This window comes from Siniperca chuatsi, linkage group LG9, assembly GCF_020085105.1.
Source record: "Siniperca chuatsi isolate FFG_IHB_CAS linkage group LG9, ASM2008510v1, whole genome shotgun sequence".
Taxonomy (NCBI): domain Eukaryota; kingdom Metazoa; phylum Chordata; class Actinopteri; order Centrarchiformes; family Sinipercidae; genus Siniperca; species Siniperca chuatsi.
Window position 1 is genome coordinate 18,307,823 of NC_058050.1, and position 27,945 is coordinate 18,335,767.

General features: G+C 39.2%; 1 protein-coding gene across 8 annotated transcripts in view; it reads left to right on the plus strand.

The window, feature by feature from the left end:
- The window catches only part of LOC122881864 (protein MTSS 1-like), a 57,722-nt gene that overhangs the window by 9,466 nt on the left and 20,311 nt on the right, over positions 1-27,945 (plus strand). For all 8 annotated transcript variants that reach the window (XM_044208555.1, XM_044208551.1, XM_044208547.1 and 5 more), the window contains exon 4: positions 27,833-27,917. In XM_044208555.1, the coding sequence (XP_044064490.1) occupies positions 27,833-27,917 (85 nt within the window). The remainder of the gene's footprint in view (positions 1-27,832; positions 27,918-27,945) is intronic.

A 27,945-nucleotide genomic window follows, 5' to 3' on the forward strand; every position in this document is an offset into this window, starting at 1 on the left:
TGGCCTGACAAGCTGCTATCTGTATCACAGGTAGATAACCTGTCCACATGATAATCGTACCAGGGTATAACATGTCTTGATTTCCAGGATTACAAACCATATTTTCCATTAAGGGTCCAGTTGTATATATCTACACATTGTTAAAAGGTTTATATTAAACCCTATAGCTCCTATAACCCTATAGATTGGTGAGGCACACTGTAAGGGCACCACATGTTTTTCCCCCACTTACGCTTGTAAGTCTTTCATTTTGCTTATCATACTTTGTATGGGCTTTGACAGCATTATAAAGCAAATAGCTTTTGATATGTTTATCTTCTTATCTGTAGTATTCTTTATCTTAAATAATGGAATTTAAAATGCTCTTTAAACTAGTTTGGTGCCCTTCAGCTTGATTAATTCTTTGTAGTAGCTCAGATATCTGGAGAAAATACCAATTTGGGCTACTGTTTTAATGGTAACTTGTAATAGATCTAACTCAAGTCCCATCACATACACACCTGTAGGCACACACGCGCACACATACAGACACCATGTCTACCTAATGGTTGTCTTACCGCAGATAGGGTTGTTTGATTTTTTTTCCACAGTGATTAAAGACTTTTTGAATTGGGCATGCTCTAGAGAGCTCTGATAGCTGCTGTAATGACCAAAACAAGAGAGTAACATTATATTTAAGTAGAGATGTCATGTTTTTTGTATTTGTTTGCATGCTTTTTTTGAAGTTTTGATGTAATGACCTCATTCAGGTGCCTATGAACCCATTGCAAAGCACATTGAAAAGTTGCTAGAAGGCAGGAGAGTGAGTCTGAAAGAAAGTTTTTTATTTTATTTTAAAGATACTCACAATATGGTTTTTGGGGTTTGCCATGGTTTCTGGTAGCTCAGAGGCATGAGGAATTGGATAGATTTTTAGGTTAGCCCCCACAACAGCCCATAATGTCTTTTTGGGAAAGAGAAATCTTTAAAAAACATAAAATAAAACTTGATCTCTGGAGTATATCTTTAGGTGAAGACTCATTTGTCACCAAACAAAACTGCTCTTTTCTACTGTATCTACAAAACAGTTGTTATGTACATGTAATGGACCTTTAGAAGTGCCCAGGTAGTCGTCTCTCTACTGAAGATATCAGCTTACTGTATTGTTCACCTACAAAGCAGAAGAGCAAAGTATATTTTCATAGACATCATAGCCTGTGTGTGTCTGTGTGTGTGTGTGCTTGATACAGTAGCTTTGATTTTAAAGAGCATCTGCATGATTTTGTGTGTAGATCAGATAAAGTACAGACTGACAGACTCACCATTTTCTGTTTGCTCATTATAATTAGGCTGCTGAGGCCACATTATACATAGATGATGACTTCTTTCCTTCATTCTTTCTATCTTCCTCCATCTTCTTGTCCACCTGTGTGTCTCCAAGTCCTAACCTGCGTCCTGTAGCCATCACCATGGTAACGGCATGGAAATCTGGTGTTTGCAGATCAAAGATGTGTGTGTAGGGGGGGGGTGGCCCTTCTCCCTACCACCGCAGCATAGAGACAATTGACTGTTAATGTTCTTCTTATAATAATAATAAGGATATAGCCACACAAACATAAACGTAACCAGAAATGTGACAGCGCACACATTAAAGGTTTTTTAGTCTCTTAATCAGGAGAACAAGGCTTTCGGCCGCCTTTGTAAATGTTTGCACTGTTGTATAGCCTTGCAGATATTGCCAGTGATAGTAGCTCATAAAAAAGCAGTTATATTTATAGGTGTTTAGATAAAAAATACTCAGTGTTATCACTGAAGCTCATGATCAAAAGATTGAAGGACACATTAACAGAAATTAGTCTTTTCAAAACGTGACCCTCTTTGTTGATATATTGATATGTGAAATGTGCATGGCAAACATTTTAGAAGGCTTTTTAAAAATAAAACTCCCATTTAAGGACCAGTCCGTTTTCAGTTATATAAGATGTTTTCACTCCAGTCCTTAAATACATTTCCAGTCCTGAATACCTCCTGAAATCAGGACTCTGTTTGTGTAAGTTGTATCAAAGAGCTCTGTTATCATATCAGAATTTTTAGGCTTTTCTTCAAGAACAAAGTCAAACACAGAAGGTTATTTTCCTCACTGGTTCCAAAAACTCTAGAAAATGAATTTCGGCTTCAGAGTATGTCAAAACACCAGTAGTGATCTGTTTATCTCACCATTGTAGCTGTTTAATTGTTGTCATAGGTTAAATATGTGAAAGGTGGGTTTAAGCTCTTGAAACAAAATCCCCTTTCCGAAATACCTCAATGATTTCATTAAGTTCAGGCTAAAATAACAGGAAAACATGTTATGCAATAAACACAGATGCTGACCTTTTGCCATTTATAAATCTCTTTGATTGCACCATCTATGGCCTGTTCACAGCTTTCTTTCATATCTTCCTAGCAAGATAGATTAGCCCCACAGTTATCAAATTAGAATGTAACTCACACAATGTCATTATCAGTGTTGACAGGCTGTTGGAGTAGCTCTCTCAGGCCTGCTCAGCAGCTGTATAGATATATTCAAACATTGTTGTATCTTTGTCACATCAAGGATGTATTATTCATATTGAATTGTATGTCATCTGTTGATTCAGGTGAAGCTAACCGAGGCAACATTGGACCTAATAAATTGTGCAAAATGCCTTGATCTGTGTGCTTAATGTGTCTTTTCACTCTGCCCCATATGTAATAGCTAATAAACCAAATACACCACAACAGAGTCATTGTAATCTTAACATTAATGCAAGTGTTTTTGTGATTAAAACATGTGTGTTTATGGTGAAAAACTTGTGTCAGCAATATAGTAATAGTTGTGTCATGCAAAACACACGGGTTGTGAAACAATCTTCAAGTGTAAAAATCAGTAAATGCTCATTGCATGAGCTAATCACTGTGGTGTAGTAAAAATCTTCAACTGAGTTTTGGAAATGGTCCAGTGCATGACTGTAGCTTCACATAATTATCAGCTGTTGCATGCTGTTTGTGTTTCTGCATTTGTTTAAGTGATTTATTTTAACTGCTTTATGAGAACCAGATGTATTCATAGGATTGAGGTCATATAAGACCCGATCCAATTGGAGCATAGTTAGGGTTAGAGAAGAAATGAGGATTAGGATGCAAGAATTCATGCATATTACCAAAATAAACTCACAATGAGAGACGTGCACATGCTTCTTTTTATTGTCAAGAATAGTAAAGGTAAAGTCCGGCTTACTAGTTTACAGTTGAGTGAAATAGAATAACTGGAATGCCAAGTGGAGAAAGTTTGAATAAAAGAAAGAAAGACTGACTTAAGTTTCCAGACAAAGCCTTTCTTTTCCTCTGTTGTGCTCTATTATTCAGAGTCTATTGGAGCTGACACAGACACAGCAAAGACCGATCTGCTTGCTTATGTAGAACACACACTATACATATAAATATGGACAATATGTATGATATACACACAACTGCAAATGCTCACACACCTTAACACATTCAAATGTGTTCATTCAAAGACGTACATTCACAGCCACACACACACAGAGGATTAGCCAAAACCACCTGTTTCGCTGTGCTCTGTTGTGGTCTGTTCGGATTTGGACTTTTCCATGCACAAAGGGCTCACTTTGCTTTGTTGTCTCAGTTTGACAAAGTACATTGAAGTGTGCTTTGGCATCTCCCCATTGCTTCTCGTTTCTACTTGTTTTCCAGCTGCCTTTTGCACGTCTGCACAATGTGTCTGCATAGTTTTTATTCTTTCTGTGTTGCCTGAGAAATTATTTTTACTGTACATTTTCATTTTCAATTTTCTTCAAAATGAAACAGCCCTTTTCCTGATGTTCTTAGTTATTTCCCTGTGAACATTTTGTCATCCAGTTGTTTGTTTACTACCTTCCTCTTTTGTCTTTGCTTAGCTTTGGCTACTCTATGTATTTTCAAAATGGATCAGCCATTCAGCATGGTCTAAAACAAACAACTGGCTTTGTCTGTTAACAGTGAGTTTCTCAAGAAGTGGCCTGAGTACACTTTCGACACCGGTATATTGTAAACTTTCTTAAATGATTAACTTCGCCTCCAAGCTTCTGACTAAAGTCTGTGCTGTCATGTGGGACAAACCAAAATATCAAAAAATATCACCATTCTTGGGAGACTAAAATGGGAGAGATCTTGTTAGAAAGAGAGAGCCTTTTTATTTGTTATGTTTAGTGCTGCATGTCACTGTGTCATGTCAACAACAAAAATTTTTCCAAAATGTTTAACTAAGCTTGTTGAATTTTTAGGCTTAATAATGTGTTCAAGTTGTCTTGCCTGTAGCAATTCTGGTGACAGAAGATTAGGCCACATCCTCAAATATGTTTAAATTATGTTTGTTTGCTGTCTTCACACAAATTCACTCACTCATTAACTGAGGAATTGAATTTAAAAGCATAATTTTTTGTCTGTCTTCTCTTAAGTCTGTCACACTTTGTACCCTCTCTTGCTCCTTTTCTCTTATTCTGTCTAAGGATGGGGATCAATATCGATATTTTATACCATTTTCGAGACTGCTTAATGATCCGAGTCTTCGATACCACTATCGATATTTTTCTATTAATTTGGTGGAAAGACGAGACAACAATAAATTCCTAACAGAACTGGTATTGCTTTTATTGCTTCACTGTGAGTCTGTGACTGATTTCTGAACAGAATGAAATTTTCCTAGCCTTTAATAAACATGCTGGGCATTTATTTGAAAAGTAATACACAGGGCCACTTCAAGATAACATTCCAAATTCTTTTTTCCAACAATAAAGATAGGGTGATCTTGAGCTGACCACCATCTAAATGAATGAAGTTGGCAAATGTTAGGCCAAAATAGGTTTATCATTAAACACAACTCATTACTAGGCCCTCCAAACGTTCTTCAATCAGACAGAAGGCAAGTGACACATGTTTAATTTGGTAAAATACGCTAAATATTGAAGAAACTGTTTTCTTTATGTTTCAGTAACTATACGTTTTCACACTAAAGTGTTGGTTAATGTCTGTACTGTCACTTTAAGAGATCGCATATTTTTGTATTATTATCAATTGGATTATTATTGTCAACGAACGGGACTTGCTAGTTGGGGGAAGTTGAGGTGCGCACCCCATGCATACCTTGGGTGGAGGAGGATGATTGTCCCGCAGCCAGAGTTGGGTTCCGACTTGAAGACAGTTGAAGGTACTGCATTTTGGCTTTAACTGATGCGCAACGTTGAGGTTCTTTAGCACTGACGTTGTCGTCCCCCCCCCCTTACAAGAAATTAACATAAATGGCATTTTGCCTCCTCCTTATCATTTTCTTTACTGAAATGTAGCCAAGCCTTTGACCGCTTTGCACATTTAGCCATCCTAGCAAGCAACCAATTGACTAAATGAGAAATGAAGCAAACAAGTGAGGCACTTCAATTCTTCTTTGTTTAATTTACCAGCGGTTGGCAGGCAATTCAATTGAATTCAAAAACTTATTAGTCAATCGATGTATGTTTGTGCACCAGTGATTTGATTTAAATGACATGACTCTCGTCTCTCGAGACATAACGTTAAGGGGCGTTCACACAGAGATGCACCGCTACAGGCGCAGTCGCTTCAAAAATGCCAAAACAGCTGGTGCGTCTGAGGAGCGGGGCTGCGTGCACCCCTGCTCCGTAGCTCTCTCACAGTCCATTTATCGGCATAGTAAACGGCATTATACTCACCAGAAATATTCACCTGGCTGCTCAAGCAACAGGAAGAAAGTGGTAAAGTAGTAAAGCCCGCCTCTTGCTTGATTTGATTGAATGCTGGGGCCAAGTTTGACATTGACGAGCGGTGCGATTCCGCACCTTTTGCTGAAAAGTTGAGAATATTTAAACTTTCATGCACTTCTAAAAAAACGAAGCGAAGCGCGGCACAAGAGAGGAGTGCACGACAGGTGCTGAAAAATTTGGAATCGGGTGCTTATAGAACTGGGTCTCGATCCCCATCCCTTATTCTGTCTCCTTTGCCACTTTTTGCTGTCCTTTCTTTCTTCTCTTTCTATCTATCAACTTTTCTTTGACCTTCTTTACACTCTGTTCCTGTATCTTTCTCACAGTTCACTCTTACGTCCTTTCTATCTTTGAATCTGGAACCTGCCCACAAAGGTGAAAACATTACATACAGGCATTCTCCTGTTGGCAAGAACACACACCAGGGCACACACATATCACGCACCTACAGAGTTGCTTCTGCCTTGAAGCAGTGTGACAGTGTTTGCTCTAATAGGTCTAAACAGGTTCCATTTGATTTAAGCTCATGTGATTAAACGTTAATGATTAAACATGTTTTGGGTCTGACTTGATGGAAGCAATGTCCAGGAGACTGACAAACAAGCTGTTGCCAAGAGGTGTCTCTGAATTTGCTGAAAGGAAAAATGTGATACAAGCAATAGGGCAGCAATAGTTATCTCACAGTTCAATTAGATTTCAATTGAAGGTGCTATGATTTGATCAGAAAACTATTATGGCTCCAGACACACATAACTGGATAGGCTTGGTTTGATTCTTAAATGGAAACAACATAGATAAAAGTTATGCATTTACCATGATATTTCACATTTTATAAGCAGAATCTGAGTATATCCATAGCAATAACTTTCTTCATGATGCACAGTGTAAAACTTTTATCAGTAGTGTGGATAAATACATGTTTTTATCAGAGTGCACTTGTTGGAATCTGTTGATTTATCTTGGTTGAACTAAACAAGTTAAATAAACAGAACGGTTCTTATTGATTCACATCACATTCTGTCAATAATCTCCTTACTTCATTATCACCTCCCCCCAAAATGTGACTTCACTGCGGTATATAAAAGTAGCCACCCGTGAAGAGCTCTCTGAATTCCAGTGAAGTAGTTTTTTGCATCAGTGCTCAGTTGTTTAAGAGAGAATCATGGTCTATCTAAGATCCAATTATTTTCCCCCTGCCCTACAGGTAACTAATCAGTTTAGAAAGCATTTGAATATGGACCCGGTTAATCTAAGTAAAGTGTACAACCTCAGGTAGAAGACAAAGCATAAGCTGCATAACCGTCATTCTAAAGTAATCCTGCTTTCTTTGCAAGTTATTATACTTATCTTGTACAACCTATTGTTGATATTTTTATTTATTTTGTTGTTGTTGTTGTTGTTGTTGCTGGTATGTTTTTGTTTTTTGTTAAATACTAAAAAGTTATCAAGAGGATGTGCAAGGCAATTTAAAGAATTTGCCTAATTTTACAAACAAATAGACCTAATATTTTGTACATTAATTGCATAAAACCAGACCAATAGCTTCGAGAGAGGACTTGGTATTCCGTGATCTTCATTTATGGTCTTTTTCGGCTGTTGGCTGAGACAAAACCAAGCGATCTGAACCACATTCCCTCCCTCTGAAAACTTGAAACTGCACTGGTCATTGGTGAAGAATTAGACAAAGCCCTATTGAATCCATGAAGGGAGAGATAAAGAGAGAACAAGGGCAGAAGAACAGAGAAGGCAAAAGAATAATCATCTCTCTTGTTTCATCAAACGCCAGTTCATTTTCCATGTAGATCCCCTCTGTTTTGTATCAAATTATAGTTTCGTCATAGTTTCCTTCTTCGTATAATGAGCTTGTGTATGTATCTGTTTCTTTGTGCCTGTGTATGTATCTTTTTTTAGCTTGTGTGTGTGTGTGTGTGTGTGTGTGTGTGTGTGTGTGTGTGTGTGTGTGTTCATACAGTACACCAGTGTTACCTCTTTGTGGTATTCCATTCACCAAGTGAGTGTGAGAGTGACAGAGTGGGTGAGTAGTGAGATTTCTTCCGAGTCAGCCACGTTGAAACAGCTGACGGCAACCAGGCTGCACAGAGAGATGAGGTCATTCCATGCAACAGACCAGACAAGGAGATCGGACGTAAAAAATAACATAAATTTGACCCTTTCCAAGAATTGCATATTGTTGGACTAAAAACAGACATGAATTATATAAAATTATCTTCTCAAGGGCTGTTAACTTTGATAAAGTCAAAGGCCATTATGACCTGCCTTTAAGTTACCAGACTATAGCATGTTGACTATAGCATGCTGGTATGCAGACATCCCTGTCTACATACCAGTAGGAAGACTGCTTAGCATCCTAACAGTCTTGTTAAGTTTACATTAGCAAGTTTTACCAGTTTTGAGACATAATTAGATGGCTTGTTTGAGTCCTCCATTGACCCATCTTTAAATTCCAGAGTTTGACTTTGAAAACTACTGTCCTACTACAACTAGGTGTTGAGTCGTGGCCCACAGAGAGTTTGTACTCTGAATTGTCATGCAATACGCAGTACACAATTAACATGAGTGTCCTTTGGAATATATAACATGTATATGAAACATTGTGAGGATTGGTAAATTTAATTATATATCTCTGTCACGTTCTAGCTTATTGCATGTTCAAAAACACATACACACATACGCAACACAGAATTTCTCACACCACTAATGGCATAATAGTTTGTTAACGGTTATAAAAATAACCATGCCTGTGTCACATGTTGGTGGGCAGCTGTCAGGACACTGTCTCTGCATGTAGATTGAATATTTGTGTGTGTACATATACAGTATGTCACAGTGTGTCTGTCTGTGTATATATTAATCCCAGTGGCTCTGTCAGCAGTGTCGAGTCTGTTTGGACACGTCTTACTCTGTAGAGATGAAATAGACACCTGCTACAGAGCTAGCATGTAGAAGCCTGTTAGATCTGTTTGGACCTAAAAAGATAATTAAGTTGTACAAACTGACAATTACTTGACTCCTCCAGTCACCTATCCAGTTATTCAGATTGTTTTGAGCAAGAATAATTAATCATTCAACAGCCCATATCACTAGGATTCTATATACATGGTCAGATCTTTTTTTCATTTTATATGCAGTTTGTTTTTTAATAAGTTCCCTTGTATGAACAATAAACAGTATTTTTTGTTTTTGCATTTTGAGTTGTATAACATCAAAGATGAAAAATAAATTATTCTTCCAACAACAATGCATAAGGCTAAAAGACCTAAGACGTTTACCGGTAATATCCCATTGTATGGTCAACATGAATATTCCTTGGAAATATATTTTCACATAAACCTCTGTTTCTATTTGTACAAGTCAGGCAACTTATTATCCTGATGTAGATGTCTACTGTAGTATTGTTAAGCCTTTATACATACAATAAACCAGTTTTTACACACTTCCTGTCTGTTTGAAAGAATGATGCTATTGTTGTCATTATTGCAGTCGTGTTGTCATTATTACAATAACTGCTGTTATCCAGCTATACTTCTTTATTACCCCAGTGTCTGTGCCTCTTACCTGACTGCACCTGTTTTTTAATTTAGATTAATTACGGAAAGACAGTGGCAGCCACCTCTTTTACTTGGACCAGTGGTGAAAAACAAAACATCAGCCAAACATAAAGTTCACTAGTATGTTGACTGGAAGCAGCCCAGTATGTCTGAGTAAGCTGCAGCCTTTATGAAACTTTAATGATTCTTGGTCTCTCAGTAGACATGGAGAGGCAGAGGATGGGGGTTATGGAATTGAGATGCTTAAGGTGTGTTGAAGTACTGGGTGCAATGCTAAATCCCAGATCAAAATCTACAGTATTAAGTAAGCTACAGTTTTCTTATAATCAAAGTGTAATGGTGTATACTGGGAATATTGGCGTCAACATTAAAGTTAGGGGTGTTTTAATGAAAATAATTGATCCAGGAGAATAATCCAGTGATGATTTTCATTAACTGTTATACTGGTTGAGATGGCCTTGCTAAGTTCTCTATTTGCTCCATATTTGCCAGCTTGCTTCTAGTTGTGACAAAGTGGCTGTGTTACATCTTTCTGACCTCTATACACTAGCTTCAGCCCATTCTCTAACCTCTTCCATTAACATCAATGCCGCCCCTCCTTATGGAATAGCTTAGTTCCACTGAGGCCCTTGTGTGCCTACAATGAGTTCAGCACCCAAAAATAACTTCCAATCTAGAAGTGTGTATTTTCTTCCTTTTGAACTATCTGCGATGTATTTCTTATTCGTTATAAATAAAATGACTCTGAAACAAACTCCAAAACAGCAGATTACATGCATATTGTATACATTGCTGCTCATGCTGTGTTGCTGTGTTTAGCAGATATTCAGGGTAAGTGGGGCTGTAAACCCCAGATGTTTCTAAAGATTTACCTTCTACTCCTTCCAGTCATCTGGTAATGCACTTTGTGCCTCTGCTAATGCAGGGCAGAAGCTGTCACAACTGTTATCTGTTATCTATGCCTGTAATAGTGACAGGCATAGATAACATATGTAGATATTAACACACTCCAGTCTTGGTAGTTTCCCATCTACACTAAGTGTGGATGGGAAACAGTGGGGTCCATAAAGTCTCAATGGGAGATAGAGGGTTAGTAATGATTGTATACATGAACTAGATACTGTAGATCTCTGTAGTCTTTGAGTCGGAATGAATCCAAGGGGCCCAAGCGCTGCACATTAATAAGGCTGTATGTCACCCAGAGCCTTGGGTTGTACACAATAAGTGATTAGTGTGTGTCGATTGTCATGTGTGTGCAGGGGTTTGAGCTTATGGATGCATGTGTGTAACTACAGTGAAGCACATGCTACACATTTATTCTTGTGTGTGTGAGTGTGTGCATATGCATGCCCTGGTTTCGCAATCAGGCCTCTGTTCCCTCTCTCTCATCCCTTTTTACTGAGTGACACTGGGCCATATAATTACTGTGAACTAGCACACATATGTCCATATTTAATTACAGTAAAGAAGTGATCCAGTTGCAGCGTCTGAAATAAGTAGACACTGAGGTTTTATCATGCCCTTTTCCGTTTGACCTGTTCACAGTAACTCTAGATAATCCAGCAAGTTTTACCTGAATGCAGATGTTCTTTTACTTGACAGGCTCCAAGACAAAAGGGACATTTTGTGTCAAATGATCATGGACACATTGGCTTTCTAAAACCCAACTTGGAATGCACTGAAATCGAGACTTTTGTGGAACAGACTTGAGTCTAATTCCGTCTGTATTTTGCCAATTTCTCTAAGCACGCTCTGTATGCTCTGCTATGGACAGACCCCCATACAGCTCCACAGGGGAAAAAATCAGGCCTTTTCCTCTTTGCCCCTCTCAGTTCATGGCTTGGCCTTTGTGACAGAGCAGCCTTAGATTCTGAACTAACCCACTGTCTCAATGCCCTCACTGAAAGGGCTCTGTCCTCTTTTCCACTTTCAGTCCAAGACCAGCCTGACCGTATACATTTCCTGTCCTCTGTCCAGCGCAGACCTAGATCCCATCCGCTGGACGAGCTCTGTGTCTCTCAATCCACCCTCTGTTCTCATCTGTTCGTCCTGACCCTATGCTGGAAATCTTACAGATCACTGGAACCCGCAATTAAATCAGTTAATGGGTCAAATACACAGACTCACGCATAGACTCACAGACTAATTCTAGCTTACACACCCTTGTGTGCACATGCACATGTCGAGATTCGTATAGACAGAAATGCACAAAATGATTTCTGCCTCTCAGACTCATAGACAATAAATTCCTCAATCTGATTTAATGCTGGTCTTTCTTTCTGCTGTTTGGGAATTTATGGGTCAAACTCTTTTGTCATGTCTCATAGTAGACTCACTTGCTTTGCCATTTAGTTTGCACTATAAAACACATTACCATAAGAAATACAAAGAGGTGTCTTTGAAAGTTTTGGCCGCAACCATCTGCTTTAATACAAACATCTTCCCATTGACATTGCAAATTCAGAGTTAGGCTCCAAAATGCCCTTGTCATGGAGTTAAGGGAGGGTATGTTTTTCTGAAAATGTGTGGAACAAAAAGGATTAGACACAGGACACTCTCTCTCCAGGAGAGAGAGAGAGAGAATGTGTATGTTTTCGAGACACAGAGGACAGTAGGCCAAACACCTTTGAGTGTGTTTGAGCAGAGGATCCTCTGTGCACTTGACTACCGGTATGCATACATGCAATGTGTGTCCACACAAGTGTTTGTGGGTGTTGGCACTGTTTGCTCTGTTTTTGTTAAAACATAAACCCGGTTAGACCAGTGAACTTTGGATTTAGAAGATCTAACATGCATGCAAAGCCAAATTCAAGTCACATTTCTTTGGCAAATGGTCTTCAGACTTAATGTCTTTCTGAGGTGTTTGATAGGCATTTATTAATAAGCAAGTTGCCAAATTGATACTCCTGTCTGATGCACTGTTCAGTTCACAATCTATCTAACATCTCCTCTGTCTGCTTATGTGTGTGTGTTCCTGTGAAACTGAGGGCAACCAAGCTAGTTTGCTCTATGTCTGGACACTAGTTTCCTTCAAACACTCAAGTGTTGTTATGTGTTCATGTAATTGCATCTGTCTGCAGATAGTGTGTATACACTCGTTTGTTTATCTTGAAGCACTGGCTCTTTCTCAGTCTGTGTGCTGTGGCTATGTGCTAATTTTAGGTTTCCCTGTCTTTAGAAGTTAACATTGCGAACACATTAACACAAGACCACAACCCAGCAGCCAGACTGTGACCTAACACAGGGCCTGCTTTTGTTCTATAGTTCCATGCATACACTGGATTTCATAGAGATGGTTAAGCTTACACTCAGAGCGCTGCCCTCCAAGGCCTTGGTTAGAGGCCAAATACTGTATGACTAAGAGGAAGATTAATCTGGCCTAATGAGAACTTTGCGTCTGAAAACTTTGGCTCTAAATCCACTAATTTTTATTTTGACAAGGACTTAGGCAGTCCCTGCAGTGTAGACTAAGTGTCATGTTGTAGCCATAAAACAGAAATTTAAGAAAATGGTTATATTTGATATCTCCAGATATAACTGTAACACATGCCAAGACAACAACAAGTAAGTGTGTTTATTAACTTGTTTCCCATTTTCCATTCGATAAGTATTTGGTTACTTTCTCAAGAAGCAAAGTCATTAAAGGTTGCCTGTCTGTGTTCCTCTGTCCATTCCTTCTCTCTACATATTCTTTCTCACCTTCATTTTTTCTCATTTAATTTCCTCTTTTTCTCAGTGTCCTCCTCTCCTCTGCATCTACACCCTCACCTCCTGTCCGTGTCCAGGCTGTCGAGGCCAGGTGTATACACAGCCGGTCTGTGACAGCAACACCAAAACATTTTCTGTTTATCATCAGGGACTTTCTGCTCAGTTGAAACTCCCCTCAAGGACAGAGAGAAAGATTGGAAGATGGAGGGGGTGCAGAGACAGAGGAGAGTAAGAGATAGGTTGCAATGCAAAGTAACAGGAAAAAAAAGGTGTGTTTGTGTCCTCAGATTGTCCAGTATTTTATGTGTCATACTTGAGAATAGAGTGCAACAGCTACACATTTGCATAGAAGCTTAAAGATAGAAACATACATGCACAGTGGGATACCATTGTCAGCGTGTTGTTGTGTAACTGGGCAGGTGAGCCATCTGCTGCAGCATGACCATTGAAGGTGAACTTGGATGAAGTGTTACCTCATTCAGTCCTCCCCAGTTACTGGAAAATTTTGATTTTTTTAGAGTAAGGTAAGCTGACCTCATACTGTGCATTAAATGTTACACATATGTCCATATGTAATCATTTTAAGCTAAAGGTTTTTTGAATTTATAATGATTTTAGTACGTGTTGTAAACTGTGCAGAACAAACATGTCGCATGCCGTTCTTTAAATAGATTTAAAAGGTATGAGTTTATCATTGAGTGTGTGAGATAATTTAGCCATTGTATTGATCGATAGATGGATAAATAATGGTTAAGTTCAGTCCATTCAAATTACTCAGTCAACGGGCTGACTCAGTGAGCTTTCAGTGTCTGGATTGTTCCCTATCGTCCCATAGACACTTCATAAAACACTGAATGAATGATGTGTTTGTGTGGAGAGTGCGTATATGTGTGTGTGCGTGCGTGGGCGGGCGGGTGGATGGTTGGATGGATGTGGGGTGACATTGGGGTGGAGAATGTCCCTTCACCAACTCTTTGACAGTATAGGGGGCTCTTACACATACAAGCAAGCACACGCACACACACATATATATGCATGCAAAGGCTCAGACACACACATGGTAGATGCAATCTGGTGGTCATTATTGCAAACAAGGCAGTGTTTTGTTGTACTTAAACAGTTCAGTCTCTCTAGTGTATGTCTGGTTTAAATTATCACCAGTATCTCCCAGACTAGAGGCCTCTAAGTCTCTCCCTACAGGGAAAGGAAAGGTCACAGGCCCATTCACATACCAAGTGCAGAAGATGAAAAGCCAAACATTGTAGACATTTTTGATGCCCTGTATGGTTTCAAGTAAGTGGCAAGTTAGGCTAGAACCTGATCTTCATTGCTTTCAAGTGTCTGTTAATTATACGACAGACTCCGTCTTGTTTCTAACTTTGTTAGGGAAAAGCGTGTTACTCATAATTTTTCAGGGTGGATTTCCCCTCAGCAACCAAAGTTTCATCATTTTGTCAAACTCATTTTCATTAAAGATCATCTTCCGATTGTTGAAGGTCAAATCTTAATGTTCTTTCTTAATCATGTGATGTCTAGGCTAATTTTGGGCCTTACGCTGTAAAGAGCAGAAAGGTTTCAACCATCCACAAAGGCACATTAAGTCCATGTCTTGAACTTAACTGTTTGTTATAGACTAAGGCGAATATTGACATTCTTCCCTATTCTAATAGTGTAAACTTATATCTCATCCTCCTGTTGTCTTTTCCAGATGCTAATAAAACCAGCCTACATATTGAGTGTTCAAATGGAATTGTTGATAAGATTATTGTATTGTGTGTTACTTGTCAACACTGTTATAGCTATGCTTGACTGAGCATCAGTATGGACAGTCTTTTCTGTCTTTACTTTCTATCTTGCCTCATTTCCCCCCTGTTTGCAAACAGCAAATAATGGATGGTGAATGTGTTCTGAATAGCATTAAGAACTGTAGAATGTCATGTCATCTCTATTTGATTCTGACTTGCCAGACATGATTCTGTGTGATACTGATTATTGAATCAGGCGGTTTATATTTTGGCAATAGTATTGGGGAACTTGCATGTAGTGTATATTTAGTGTACACTATATATAGATGCATGTTGTCTGTGTAAATGCACACTGTTGTGTACATGTAGACCCCAGTTTTGATACCAGATAGAGTTTGCTATTACAGTATTACAGCTATTAACAGTAATAGTCTTTAGTATGGTTTTTGCTGTGTGGTGTAGAACAGTGATTGAATACATCTGAATAAATGTTAGATAAATGTATTCTTAAATGAAACATTTCACACATCGCCCTTGGGCTTATACACAAGAGAGTATACAGTGCTGTTCCTTGTGCACACCCATCCCAAAATTGCATCATGGCTTCTGCTAAAATATCTTCAAAAATGTTGCTTCAAAGGAAAACGCTTGCATAAGCCCCTAAATGGTGTATTGTAAGTATCGAGCACTTCTCTTCTCTGGGCTTTTTCAAGAGCATGTGTCTACAAGGTCTTAATTCTCTGTATTTTTTAAGTATACCTTCTCCACCCTCCTTACTTGAATGACCTGTTTACTCTGTATGATTTACACATGCATGTTGTAACAAAGTTTTCTATTGCTGATGTTTTTAAAAAGTTATATTTATTTTATTCTACTGTAATGTTGAGAATCATGTAGGTTATATTTGTACCTAAAACCTGACTTGAATATCTCTGCCATGTTCACAATGTAAAGAATTCCAGAATTGCAATTTAAACCGAGAATAATGCAGGAAACTTTGGCTGTGACTTTAGTGTTGCATACAAGACAAACGTGACTCACACCCTGTGAGTCAGCCCTTAGTTTATTTAGTTGTTGTTGCGTTCAGCTATTGCAGTAGAAAAGTGAACCTCTGTCCTCTTCACTGTTAATGATTAACTGTGACATCAGACTTTTTGCACGTTCCGGCCATATGTTGACGTGACACTGGACTGCACTGTTCATCAAACAGTGTCTCCTTTCTCCAGTAAATTTGGGAAAAGAGTGCTTTAACATTGGCTTTTATGCTGATTGAGTTTAATTTTTGATTGTTTTGTTGCAGGTGCAGTTATCATTGCGACTGCTTCTCAGTTCTGCATACCACAAATAGGGATGGCAATACTCAACCAAAAAGGCAATGAATTTAGTGCATTGGTAGAGGTCTTCTGCCTATCTGTCTGTGGAATGTGTGTCAGACTAGAAAGGAAGATTAAAGAAAAAGTGGGGCCTCAGAACCTGGAAAAGAGCAAGAGTGGGCTCTAGGGTAATCTATTCTCTCTCTGTCTCTTTGTCTCTCTTGTTCTCTCTGTGGTCATCTTATGATATGCTTAAACCCCCTCGCTGGTGGCTTTAATTGTTTAGATTCTGGGCAGCAGACTTATTGCTGCTGTTGAGCTGTTACATGCTGTGTAGAACAATATGCAGGCACTGGCTATCAGTGAATGAAGCCCCATATTGCCATTTCTATTACAACAACTGATGTTTTTGCATTTAAGCTTTTTAGAGGTTATTTGTTTGCACTTCATTTGATGCCTTGAAGGCTTATGAGGCAGAAATGTAATGGCACTTGTGGTGATTTATATTGTCCGAAGGTCTATTGACCGTAGATTTATCATCGAAAGCCTGTGTCTTTGTATTTGGACTCTCATACATACTGCCCATAATTCCACCCAAGATTCAAGAACCACCTGTGTCCCTAAACGTGCAGCCCTGAAGACCAAGCTATGATCAGATGTTAACTCCCCGCTACTGTATGCGGGAAACATAAAGATAACAGGTTCTGTTGGACCATGCAGGCTTTTTGTTATTAAGATGAGTTTGCCATTTGCTATGTTGCTATTCAATGTTGTTGCAAGTATTTTCTTTCGAGGCAACACTGTGAAACATTTCTCACTTTTCAGTCAGTAGAAATAGCAATTTGCAAGGATACAACAAAATGCTGTATTTCCATCATGTACTTTCCCATGGGACATCCTCTACTTCTCTTTGAGCATTGGATTAACTCTGCCACCACGTTAACATTATGGTACTACATTCACAGAGACATCAGAGACGAGGGGTGGGAGCAGAGGACTAAGCCAGTACAGAAAGACACCAGAAAGAAAGAAAACTAAACTGAACACAGAAAGATTTGAGTGTACGATGGAGAACTAGATCAGAGAGAGAACAGCTTAAAAGAAGAAATCAAAGGAATACATTAGAATAAGAGGGGGGGCGAAAATTCTCCATGACCTACATTTGCATTGCAATCTGCAGCTTAATCCAACATGTGCAGTTATGACATAGTGCTGTAAGAGTATAGTAAGCCAGTTGGCATAAATTACCATATCAAGTCTGCCTGGAGACTGTTTGCTGGCTTTGGATTTCTGTCTAGAGACCACCCTCCTACTCCTCTTGTACAGCAAGAATTCTAGAGATCACAATACCAAACTGTACTCCTCTGCTTAACAGTTTGTCTCCAGGCAGAAGTGTCATGCTGTTTAATTTCTCTGACAAGAATACTTGCTTCATGCCATTCAATGACCAACTGAAGACTGTGACCCATACTGTAGACATTAGCAGACAACTGGTGCCATCGGTGTGGTCTTCAGCAAGTAAAACACCTGCTCATTTGGACTGAGGTCAGGTGACTGACTCGGCCAGTCAAGAACATGCCACTGTTTGGCCATAAAACACTCCCTGTTTGCATTAGCTGTATGTTCAGGATGATTGTCCTGCTGCATTGCCTTAAAACTCAACAGCCTATAACCCTTAAAACTGAAATACATTCTGACAGCACTGTTGGCCTAATAAAAGAATGTTTTAAGTCTTATTAGCCATACTTAAACCCACAAATTAACTTTTTAAATCTATTTGTATTAAACAACCATGACCAAACGTGTTTTACTACAAGTAAAATTTCTGAATTTAATTTATATAATGTGGCCCATTTAAATGGCAGTAGTCCAATAGTAGACACAGAAACATCTAAAAGAGAAATTCTCTAAGCGTTTGATAGCATTTTGATGTAGGCACCTCAATACATTACAGCTGTACTGCCTATATCATAGTTACAGTGATAGATATCAGATGCAGAATTTTAATAGTTATAATGAAGATGTATTGGGCAAATGGAAATCACCTTTTCTCTGTAAATAAGGACTGCATGTGCAGCAAATGTGTAAGATGAGAAATGACTCAAACGGCTCAGGACAGGAGTATAAGTAAGTAAGTGTGACAGGAAAAAAAGTGTGGTGGCATTTTGTAGGCAAGAGCAATGCATTTTGTTATCTTAATTGGTTCCCATCCATTGCTTTAGTATCCATTGATACCACAGTGCTGTAAGACAGAAACGGTGAAAGAGGGGGAGAGGTAGAGATACAGTAGCTTGGTAAGCATCCAAACGAGAAAGTGACAGACACAGAGAGCAATGGGTGCAATTGTCAGTTATCTTTTCTTGTTTATCTGCGGCCTCAAGACATCGTTAGCATTCCCACTGCAGAACCACACAGAGGTGACACATCGTCACTCTCAAATTATTCCTCTTTGTCATCTATACTCTCTCCTCTCCCCTTTAACTCCAAGTCCTTAACAACAGAAATTCAACATATATCTCTTTTCCTGTGTTCTCCTTTCTCTCCAGCCTTCCTCTCCCACTCTTTATCACACATTTTTCTCTATTTTCCAGTAAGCATCAGGGTTTGACATTAACCATGCCCCGATGGCCCGTAGCCACAAAAACTTGTGTGGCCACCAAATACTCCATGTAGGTGGCCCCCTGTGGCCACCAAGTTTTATCCCTATAATGTGACCCTTCGCCAATGCAACGTTACAGTTCCACAAACATCCCGATACCTTTGTGCCGATTCCTTTGCGCCTTGTAGTTCAACATTCTTCCATTCTATCTGCGATGAGTTTAAATTTGACCTCAGCAGTAGCCAGTGAACAGTACTCGTTTGTTAACTAGCCAGCTATGTCAGGGTTACTGAAGAATGGGTTTACTAAGCCTACTCAGTCTGCTAATGCGATCCTTACAGAAGAACCAGAAACACAAAAGGTGGGCAAAGAAAAAACGAAACACGACAAAAATGTAGGAGTGAATGGAAGCAGGAGTTTAAGTGGCTAGAATATGACACATCTAAGGATGTAATGTACTGTGGTGTGTGCCGGCAGTTTCCTCAACTAGCCGAGAAGTGTAGCTTGTTTTTCATGGTGCATAGATACGCAAACACAAAGCCAGAGCAAGGTGGGTTGGTTTCATTCTAATCTAGATAACTAGCTAACTGCTCTGCTTACTAGCGTAAGCAGTAACGTTAATTTGGGGGTGCGAAAAAGATAGACTGTTAAAAAGAAGACTGTGAGAGAATATATGTACTATATGTTTACAAATAACTTGAGTTTAATTTAAATAAATAATTATAAAAATATATTTTTATTCTGTTAATGTCTTTTCATTTATTGAATTGGCACAGTTGAGGAAGGCTGTGTTAAGTTGCATTAAATTTCCTTTTCTGTATTGTTTTTACACAAGTTTACATTTGAGCCTCCAAAAATTTACTTTGGCCACCAAATTTACTGGCTTGGTGGGCTGTGGGGCCAGTGCTTAAAAATATTAGCGTCTATCTCTAAGCATTATGTAACGCTGTAAAATTTTGATAGAATTTTGTACAGCGTTCACTAGTATTCAGGCTGCACCTCTACAGTGGCACACTGACACACTTACTGTTACCAGCCTCGGCTGTGTTTAGTGTACATCAGTCCAAAACTCTTAGGTTTCTTTGAAAGCACTGTATTTGATGGAGATGGAGAAAAGAAGGGATGAGATGAGAATAGTAGAGAAGGCAAAGGCAAACAGAGAGAAAAAGAAAAAACAAGATCAGGGCAGAAAGGGAGGTAAAAATAGAAGCACACGAGGATGAGAGAACAGAGAGATTGGGGGAGATACAGCCTTCAGGAGAGGAGAGCAATGTAAAGGAGAGATGGGTAATGGGAGTCTCATGCATTACTATTCAGGATGCATTTCACTGCATTGCAGTGGCACACTGACACACATTCACAACTACAGTTTACAGTCTCTTTTGGTTCTTTTAAAGACTACAGATTGTGAATATCTTTGTGGAATGGCAGTCAGTATTACCATCTGCCCATTGCCCATGTTGATGAATATTGTCACTAAGCTACACATCCAGCTGTCATTCACTATCTGCATAAATACACTCAGATGTCAGCCTGCAGCTGTCTTGGTGCCTCATTTGACTATGATGTAAACCACTGACAAACAGCATCATGGGATTAAACCTGGCTAATGATCCACCCTCCCCTCTGGCCCTCTCTTATCTCTCCTGTCAGTATTCATTGAATATGGTGATATGTAGTGAGAGAAAGGGCTGTTACAATTATGATTGTAAGATAATGGTTAGTAGTTTACAGTCCTCATTACTGTATATGTCCTTTTATCATCTACTGTATGTTCATGACAGTAGGTTTAGGGCTGAGTGTGGACATTTTGTTATACATGTACCAGTGCTGATGTTGCAAATTCAGTACTGGCTCTTTTGATGCCATTCTTGGGTTACTGTCATCATATTTTAACCATTGTGAATAGTTTCTGCACTGGTATTTAGACATCTACATTACTAAATAAAACAGATAATGCTCAACTGATTGCTGCAACACAGATATCTTAAAACAAAATGTAAATTTAGATTTCACCATAAAAGTCTTCAATTTTGAGACCCTCATAAACACTAAAGGGCAAAACCAATTGATATAGCATCAATAATATTGCTATTGTTATGTCAATGTCAATGTCTCGACCTGAGATATGTACCTATCAACTAAAGTATGCCCCAGTACAGGAAAACCTTGAGGATTGAAAATAGTCCTCATCATTTTATTCTCTCTCCCTCTCCTCTTTTCTTTCAACTCCTCTGCTCTCTGTTCTCATCTTCTTCTCCTCTCCCCTCTGTCCTCCTTTTCCCATCTTTGGATGACAGCTGTTGGGAGCTGTAGTCAGACAGTCCAAAGTTTTTGTGTGTCAGCACTGGTCACACTGCAGCAGGTGCATGTGTTTGCTCGCCCACACATTTGCATGTGTTGTTGCCCATTGAGGCTAGACTTGCTGACTGTATATATGTGTGTGTGTGTGTGTGTAGTCAGGGTAAGACGGACAAGCTGACTTTCTGTCAGCAGCTATTGATGAATGAAGAGGTGAGCTTGGTTCCCAAAGAGGCCAAGCTAACTATTAGAGAAGACTAAGACTATTATAAGCCCTTGACCTTGGAGACCATGCAGATTGCTATCTACACACCTCTCCTTACTTAACCCCTTTACCTAATATGAATAGTATAGTAGATTTATATAGATTATTTTGAGTCATTTATTCCTACATTTATTCACTTTTCTCCAACTCCCTCAGGTCCCAGATTCATTAAAAGCTGTCACAATCAGCCACTTAGTTTATCATATATTGAAAAATGTAATTGTAGGCTTACAGTATGCTACCAGACTGACAGAGCAGAAATATAAATCAGTGAATGAATTGCTAGCCTGTATCTGTGCTATGTGTGTGGCTCCATCTGGACATGCCACCTGCTCAGCTAGGTGTGTGTGTGTGTGTGTGTGTGTGTGTGTCTGAGTGTGCGATATGTTTTCAAAGACATCATGCTAAGACATTAATAGTCCTGTAAAATGATTCAGCATTCAGGTCTTTCTAACACGGTATCACATTTTAGAAATTGTTTGCCTTTAAAGATATCTAGAACAAAGAAGTTATTTTTGTTAGTTTGTTGACAAAAAAGTAGATTTGCATTATAAATATAAGTTTAAAACTCCGTCATTCTAGTCGCGTGTGTCTTTCATCTTAGACCACGTCTACACAAATGTGGATAAATCTGAAAATGGTGTTATGTGAAAACTACTTCTGTCATTTTCAAAAAGTACTTAATCCAGACTGAAACACAACAACAGAAAATGGCTAAACCTATTCTTCCTTGTCTCCACATTGGCAACAAAAAACAAAATCATGGCCATTATCTAATAAGGAGTCAGAAAGACAGCCTGTTCACTTTGCAGAGTCACAACATGTTAAAACTTTGTTCTGTGACCTCCTGCTCTCCATGATCACTTACATTTCAGTTTTGCCAAACACTGAATTTGGTTCTCTTTTTTTGTCTGATTTCTCAGATTTTTCTGATGCCGTTGTCAGACAACTAAAATAGTATTAAAAAGAGATTTGACTTAATGTCGCCTGTGCTAACTGTAATTTCTGCGTTTTTACAGTAAGACTGTCAATCTAATCAGTAGTTGATGCTTACAAAGTAGTCTGACAAGATATTCATAAATACAGGTTACTGACAGCAGTATTGTGTTATCAGCTGTATTAGCCAGAGGCAACAAAAAATTGGCTTCTTAACATTACTGCTACATAGCATGCAGCCACGTACATCACCATTTTAAAAATTTTAAAATGTCAAGGCTCATTTTTCGGTGTGAAAAAACAGCTTTGTTCGATTAGAGGCCAACATGTAGAGGAAAAGATTTGTTTTTAAATTTAGCCAGCTTAGCGTGGATGTAGCCTTGGTGTGTTTTCTCCAGCTCTCTAATTAGCTAGTGAACAGATCGCCTTACCTCTGTCCAGCTGGGTGATTGCGTGTGTGTGTGTGTGTGTGTGTGTGTGTGTATCCAGCTGTATGGTCTCCAGTCTATCAGTGTAACCACTGGCCCATAGTTAACAGCGACCATCTGGCCCATATAGAGTTGGTTTTAGCTAGCAGGCCTCCCTGGTCCTCATGTCAAAACTACCCCGACTAAATCACTCTCTCTCTTTCTCAAATATTCCTTCGGCGCTTTTACTCTTAAGTGTTTATCCTCCTTCCCTCTCTCTTTCTCTTATGTCTTTTATATGAATGCATAGAGAAGCTTTTTTATAACATTTATGTTTCCAATACATTGATACATCATCCTTTTAATCTACTGTCCTTTCAAAGTCCTTTCTTTCTAATGCTTTCTTACAAAATGCATAAACGCACACAGACACACGCACTCTGTGTCAGCACAGTGTGACATTCCAAGGAACAGTCTTGAAGGGGGTTGAGGACAGAGACAGACTTGGCAACTCGACATCAAATTGCCATACTATCTCTCTCACTCTCATACACACATAGACACACACACACATTGACAGAAAACTATCACCTCTGTCACAAATGTCCCAATAGACTAGTTCCCACAGAAAGCTGAAGTATCAGAGACCAAGAGACAAAGCTTTGTTAGGAATATATGAAAAGTAGTGGTTTCTTAGGGTTACAACCTGACATACACATATTTTTTTGTACTTATAGCTTTCATCGATCACTTGATAGAAATTTTTTGACAGTAGTGAGAGAATTAATTAACACCAAGTAGGTGGAGTAAATAAATACAGGTGCAAGACAATCCATTGATTTTATACTGTATACTCTCTACTGTGGGACACTGTTGATTGGCTAGGCTTGGGATGGTTGGTGTTGATTGAAACGCTAACAAAATCATGCACTAGCCAAAATACTTTGAAACATTAAAACATTCTGTGGACAAATATGCTTTTTCTTTCTCAAAGTTGCTGGTGCTGCCTACTTGCTCACTAGATTTTTTTTTTTTTAAAGGTGTCAGTTTAGCATCGTTTGTACACAAATTCACCAAAGAGTGGAGCTTATAGTGTGTATGTGTGTGTTTTCAAGTGTTGGTGGTGCAGGAATAATTACAAGCCTCTGAAACAACCATGTCACACAGCAGCTATTTCTACTGACAACCAACTATGCCACTACATACACACGCACACAAAGCAGTCCTCTGGCCTGGCAGTGAAGCAATTGAAGCTTGCTTCTCTCTCTCTCTCTCTCTCTCTCTCTCTCTCTCTCTCTCTCTCTCTCTCTCTCTCTCGCTCTCTCTCTCTCTCTCTGTGTGTCTGTGTGAGTGTGTGTGTGTCTGTGTGTGTGCGTCTGTGTCTGTGTCTGTGTGTTGGTAGACAACTGGAGCTATTTCTATCCAGGGGTCACTGGGTGTTAGACAGAGAAGACGATGCGTGTTAGCAGCCACTTTTATCCTGAGAGCAACAAAACAACTTTCCACTATCAGGGCATATTTGCCTGATATCCACTTTTGGCCAGCATCCTAACCCTTAATACTTCTTCTGACTGCATGTAAATGTGTGCGCTCGTAACAGGCAATTTGCTTGAAATAAATATCATGATTTAATAAGAATATTTTTCACAATATCACTGTATCGCAATATGACTTATTATGGGGGTGGAGCTGGACTCTCTGGCGGTGGTGTCAGAGAGGAGGATGCTGGCCAAACTACATGCCATCTTGGACAGTGTCTCCCACCCACTCCATGACGTGCTGGTCAAGCAAAGGAGCACCTTCAGCGGAAGACTTATCCAGCCAAAAAGCACCACAGAGTGCCACAGGAAGTCATTCCTGCCTGTGGCCATCAAACTCTTTAACGCCTCCCTCTAAGTGTCAGTCTGTATGACCCTAGGTCACTAAACTGGACATTGATCATTACATCTCTGCCATACTTGAATAATTGTGCAATATTCTGTGTACTACTCCCGTGCAATATTTAGTTTTCCTATGTTAGTTTTTCCTATTTATTGATATTGATATTATATACCTACTGCTGTGCAATATCTTAATAATCTCAATAATCTACACTTAATTTGACAGTACATGCACCACTGCGTATTACTTATTACTTATATTATTACATTGTATTATTATACTGTATTATCATCATCAACCGGTAAACCCATTTGGTACTTCACACTTATTTTCACTTACACCCACGTGGTACTTAATTTATTTTCTGACCTGTTTTTATAGTGTTTTTTATAGTGTATTGTATTATATTTTTTGCTAGTACTTTCTCCTGTGTGCACTGACGAGCTGCTGTAACAAAGAGTTTCCCTTCAGGGATCAATAAAGTATTTCTGATTCTGATTCTGACAAAAAATATGCAAAATCAAACAGTCACAAAACTTAACATCACACACACTGTAACACAATCTCTGTTTCCCTGTAATACTATTGGAACCAAAGTCAGATTGTAGGAGGCACACACATACATATACAGTTTCCACGGTAACTGGCAGTCATGGCAGAGGCCACATTGACTAGCTACCTGCTGTGAGAGGGAAAAACTCTTTCACGCATGGAATATGGGGTATTGCTGAATTATTTTAATTCAACAAAAGACTTTTATCATGATTATCATCTTGCTATGGTGTAAACAGTTTTAGTTGCAAGGCTCAGTTACCTGGAATTTTTGCCCGTTTATGCATGGGAGGAGTTTTTTATGCCCACGTCTTGAGCAATGCTGACATCTGCAGACAAATTTCTCTTGTATGCCCGTCTCTTGTGTGATAGCAGTAGACGCTTTCAGTTATGACTCCTTGAAAGCAAATGTGCCATTCAGTAGAACTCTATTCAAATGGAAATGGGGGTATTGCAATAATCTCACAAAATCTGACTTGAGTGTGAGCTACAGTTTAGTCTTTCTAAAACACCCATAATGGCGCACCTGTGCCAAGAGCAGATTCTGGTTCTCTTATATGCCTCATATCAAATCCCGGAGTGGGGGTGGGGTAGGGGCAAAATGAATAATCAGCTGAAACCAAAGTCTTCCCTTGACAACATGGGTAGTATTTTTCTAATGAAAAACTTAAGCCAGCACTAACTCCTGCTTAGTTTCTTTTTTCTTTGGCTGTGTGGCCTCCCCGTGGCACTGTGGCATCTATTAGCCTCACCCTCTAGAATAACAAGCAGTCATAGTAAGGGAGAGGTGAGCAGATGGATGGATGGATGGATAGGATGACTAAACAAGTCAACGCAGGAATGAATGAACATTTTGGTGTTGTATAACAGAAAGGTCCTTTATGGCATGTAGTAGCCACACCCTCTGCTATAACAAGCATGCACAGTAAAAGAGGAATGGATGAATGAATGGATAGATGGTTACATTTGAGGTCGTAATGGGCTCAATGGGACTGACATTAAATCATATATTGTTGAAAGGTACGGGAAAGTTGTAATTTGCCATCTAGAATAGCTTAATTCACTGTCACCCTGTATCTCTCTGTGTTACAGTTTGCCTCTGTCCTTCACTGAGCAGTCAAAAGCACAGTGAGCTAATTCAGGTCTTTTAGAAGAGCAAGACAGATGCAGATTGTCTGAAAACCAGTTCTTAGACAAACAGTTTGTTCATAATCACACAGCAACTGAGACTGAAAACTACAGAGGAGATTTAACACAAAACTTGTCATATAGTACCAATTTGCACATTTTGCAACATTGACACCAAATATCACATCGATGTAACTACATTTTAATTTACACTCTCAAGATACACACAAGAAAACACTGTATCCATTCACACACACACATAGCACGCGCATGTGTGTATTCAGCTGTAGTTCCAATGAAATCTCACACCAATATAAGATGTCACTGCTATATAGTTTTGCTTGGCCCTGATCACATTGCTATTTAATAATAATTTTTGTTGAATTTTAACTCAGACCACTTGAAACAACAATTTAAATTTGAAAGGTTGTCTCTCCTGATCTGTAAGGATTTCCTGTTTTACAGGATTTTTTTTGTATCACCCCAACCACCATGAGTGAGTGTTGTAGGCCAAGCAGCCTCTTGCATTTGTTTTGTCCAGCCTCTGACACAGTGTGTACGTGTGTGTTGTGAATCTGAATGTGAGTGAGTGAGTGAGTGACAGCTCTGTGTGTGTGTCTCTGCGTGCAGCAAGGACTGTGCTGACAGCAGAATGGCTTGCTCTGTTGGAGGGGATTCACACTTCACATCAGATCATCACAACCAAACTGTCTCTAACACACACACACACACGCGCACACAACCATGCACACACACACAACCATGCACACACAAACTGAGAGTATCACTCTGTTTCTGATACACTGAACAGAATGTCGCAAGAACTCCACACAGTTTCACACCCACACTGTCTCTCTCTCTTGCTCGCTCGCCCGCTCTCTCTCTCTCTCTCTCTCTCTCTCTCTCTCTCTCTCTCATGCACACATGTAGACACGCACACACACAGTGGTGCCTCAATCCCACAGAGAAACCAGCTAGTCATACTGAGCAGGCAGACAATAGTTCTGTCAATCAATGTCAAGTTCCTGCTTAGCTGTCCAGCCTGAGGCCTTCCAGTGGACAGATAGTTAGCCTGTGTGAAGGAAACTGACACTAGCCTCAAACACATTTACTAGGCTCCAGCTCCAACTTCCCATCACTTCTCTTGACCTGAATATGTGTGCAATTCGTAACTCAGTGTTTACTGATTCCCACAGTGGAGAGAGTGGGGTCAATGAGTGCTTGTTACAGATGTTTTATTTAGAAGGTCCAGCCACAATTTTTTTCCCAGCAGCAAAGTCACTCTCAGTCTAGTATGAAGTGAATTCATTAGCAACCTTATTGACTATTATATACTGCACTTCAATATGATTACCAAACTGCTTTCCATCCAGTTTTTAGATGTACAGCAACCTACAAGAGGTACAATGAATTGTGGTCAATGTAGTTCAGTTACATCTTTTCACATAGGAAATTAATGAATAGTAAATTCAGATTTAAATATGTATTTTAACATCCCAATGTTTGTATTTTATCACTGTGCTAATTAATGAATTTTCTTCAGTTACCTATATATTTAAACTTCCTGCTAAATGATGCAGCTGCAATTCTGGAGTAATGGTGTTTGCTGTGTATTTTTAAATAGTAATTTGTTGTCTTTTTTTATGTCTTTCAGGTGGGACCAGAGACATTGGATCAGCGTTGACCAGGATGTGTATGAGACATCGCAGCATAGAGGCTAAACTCAAACAGTTCTCCATGTAAGCAATATTACTGTTTTACCCTTTC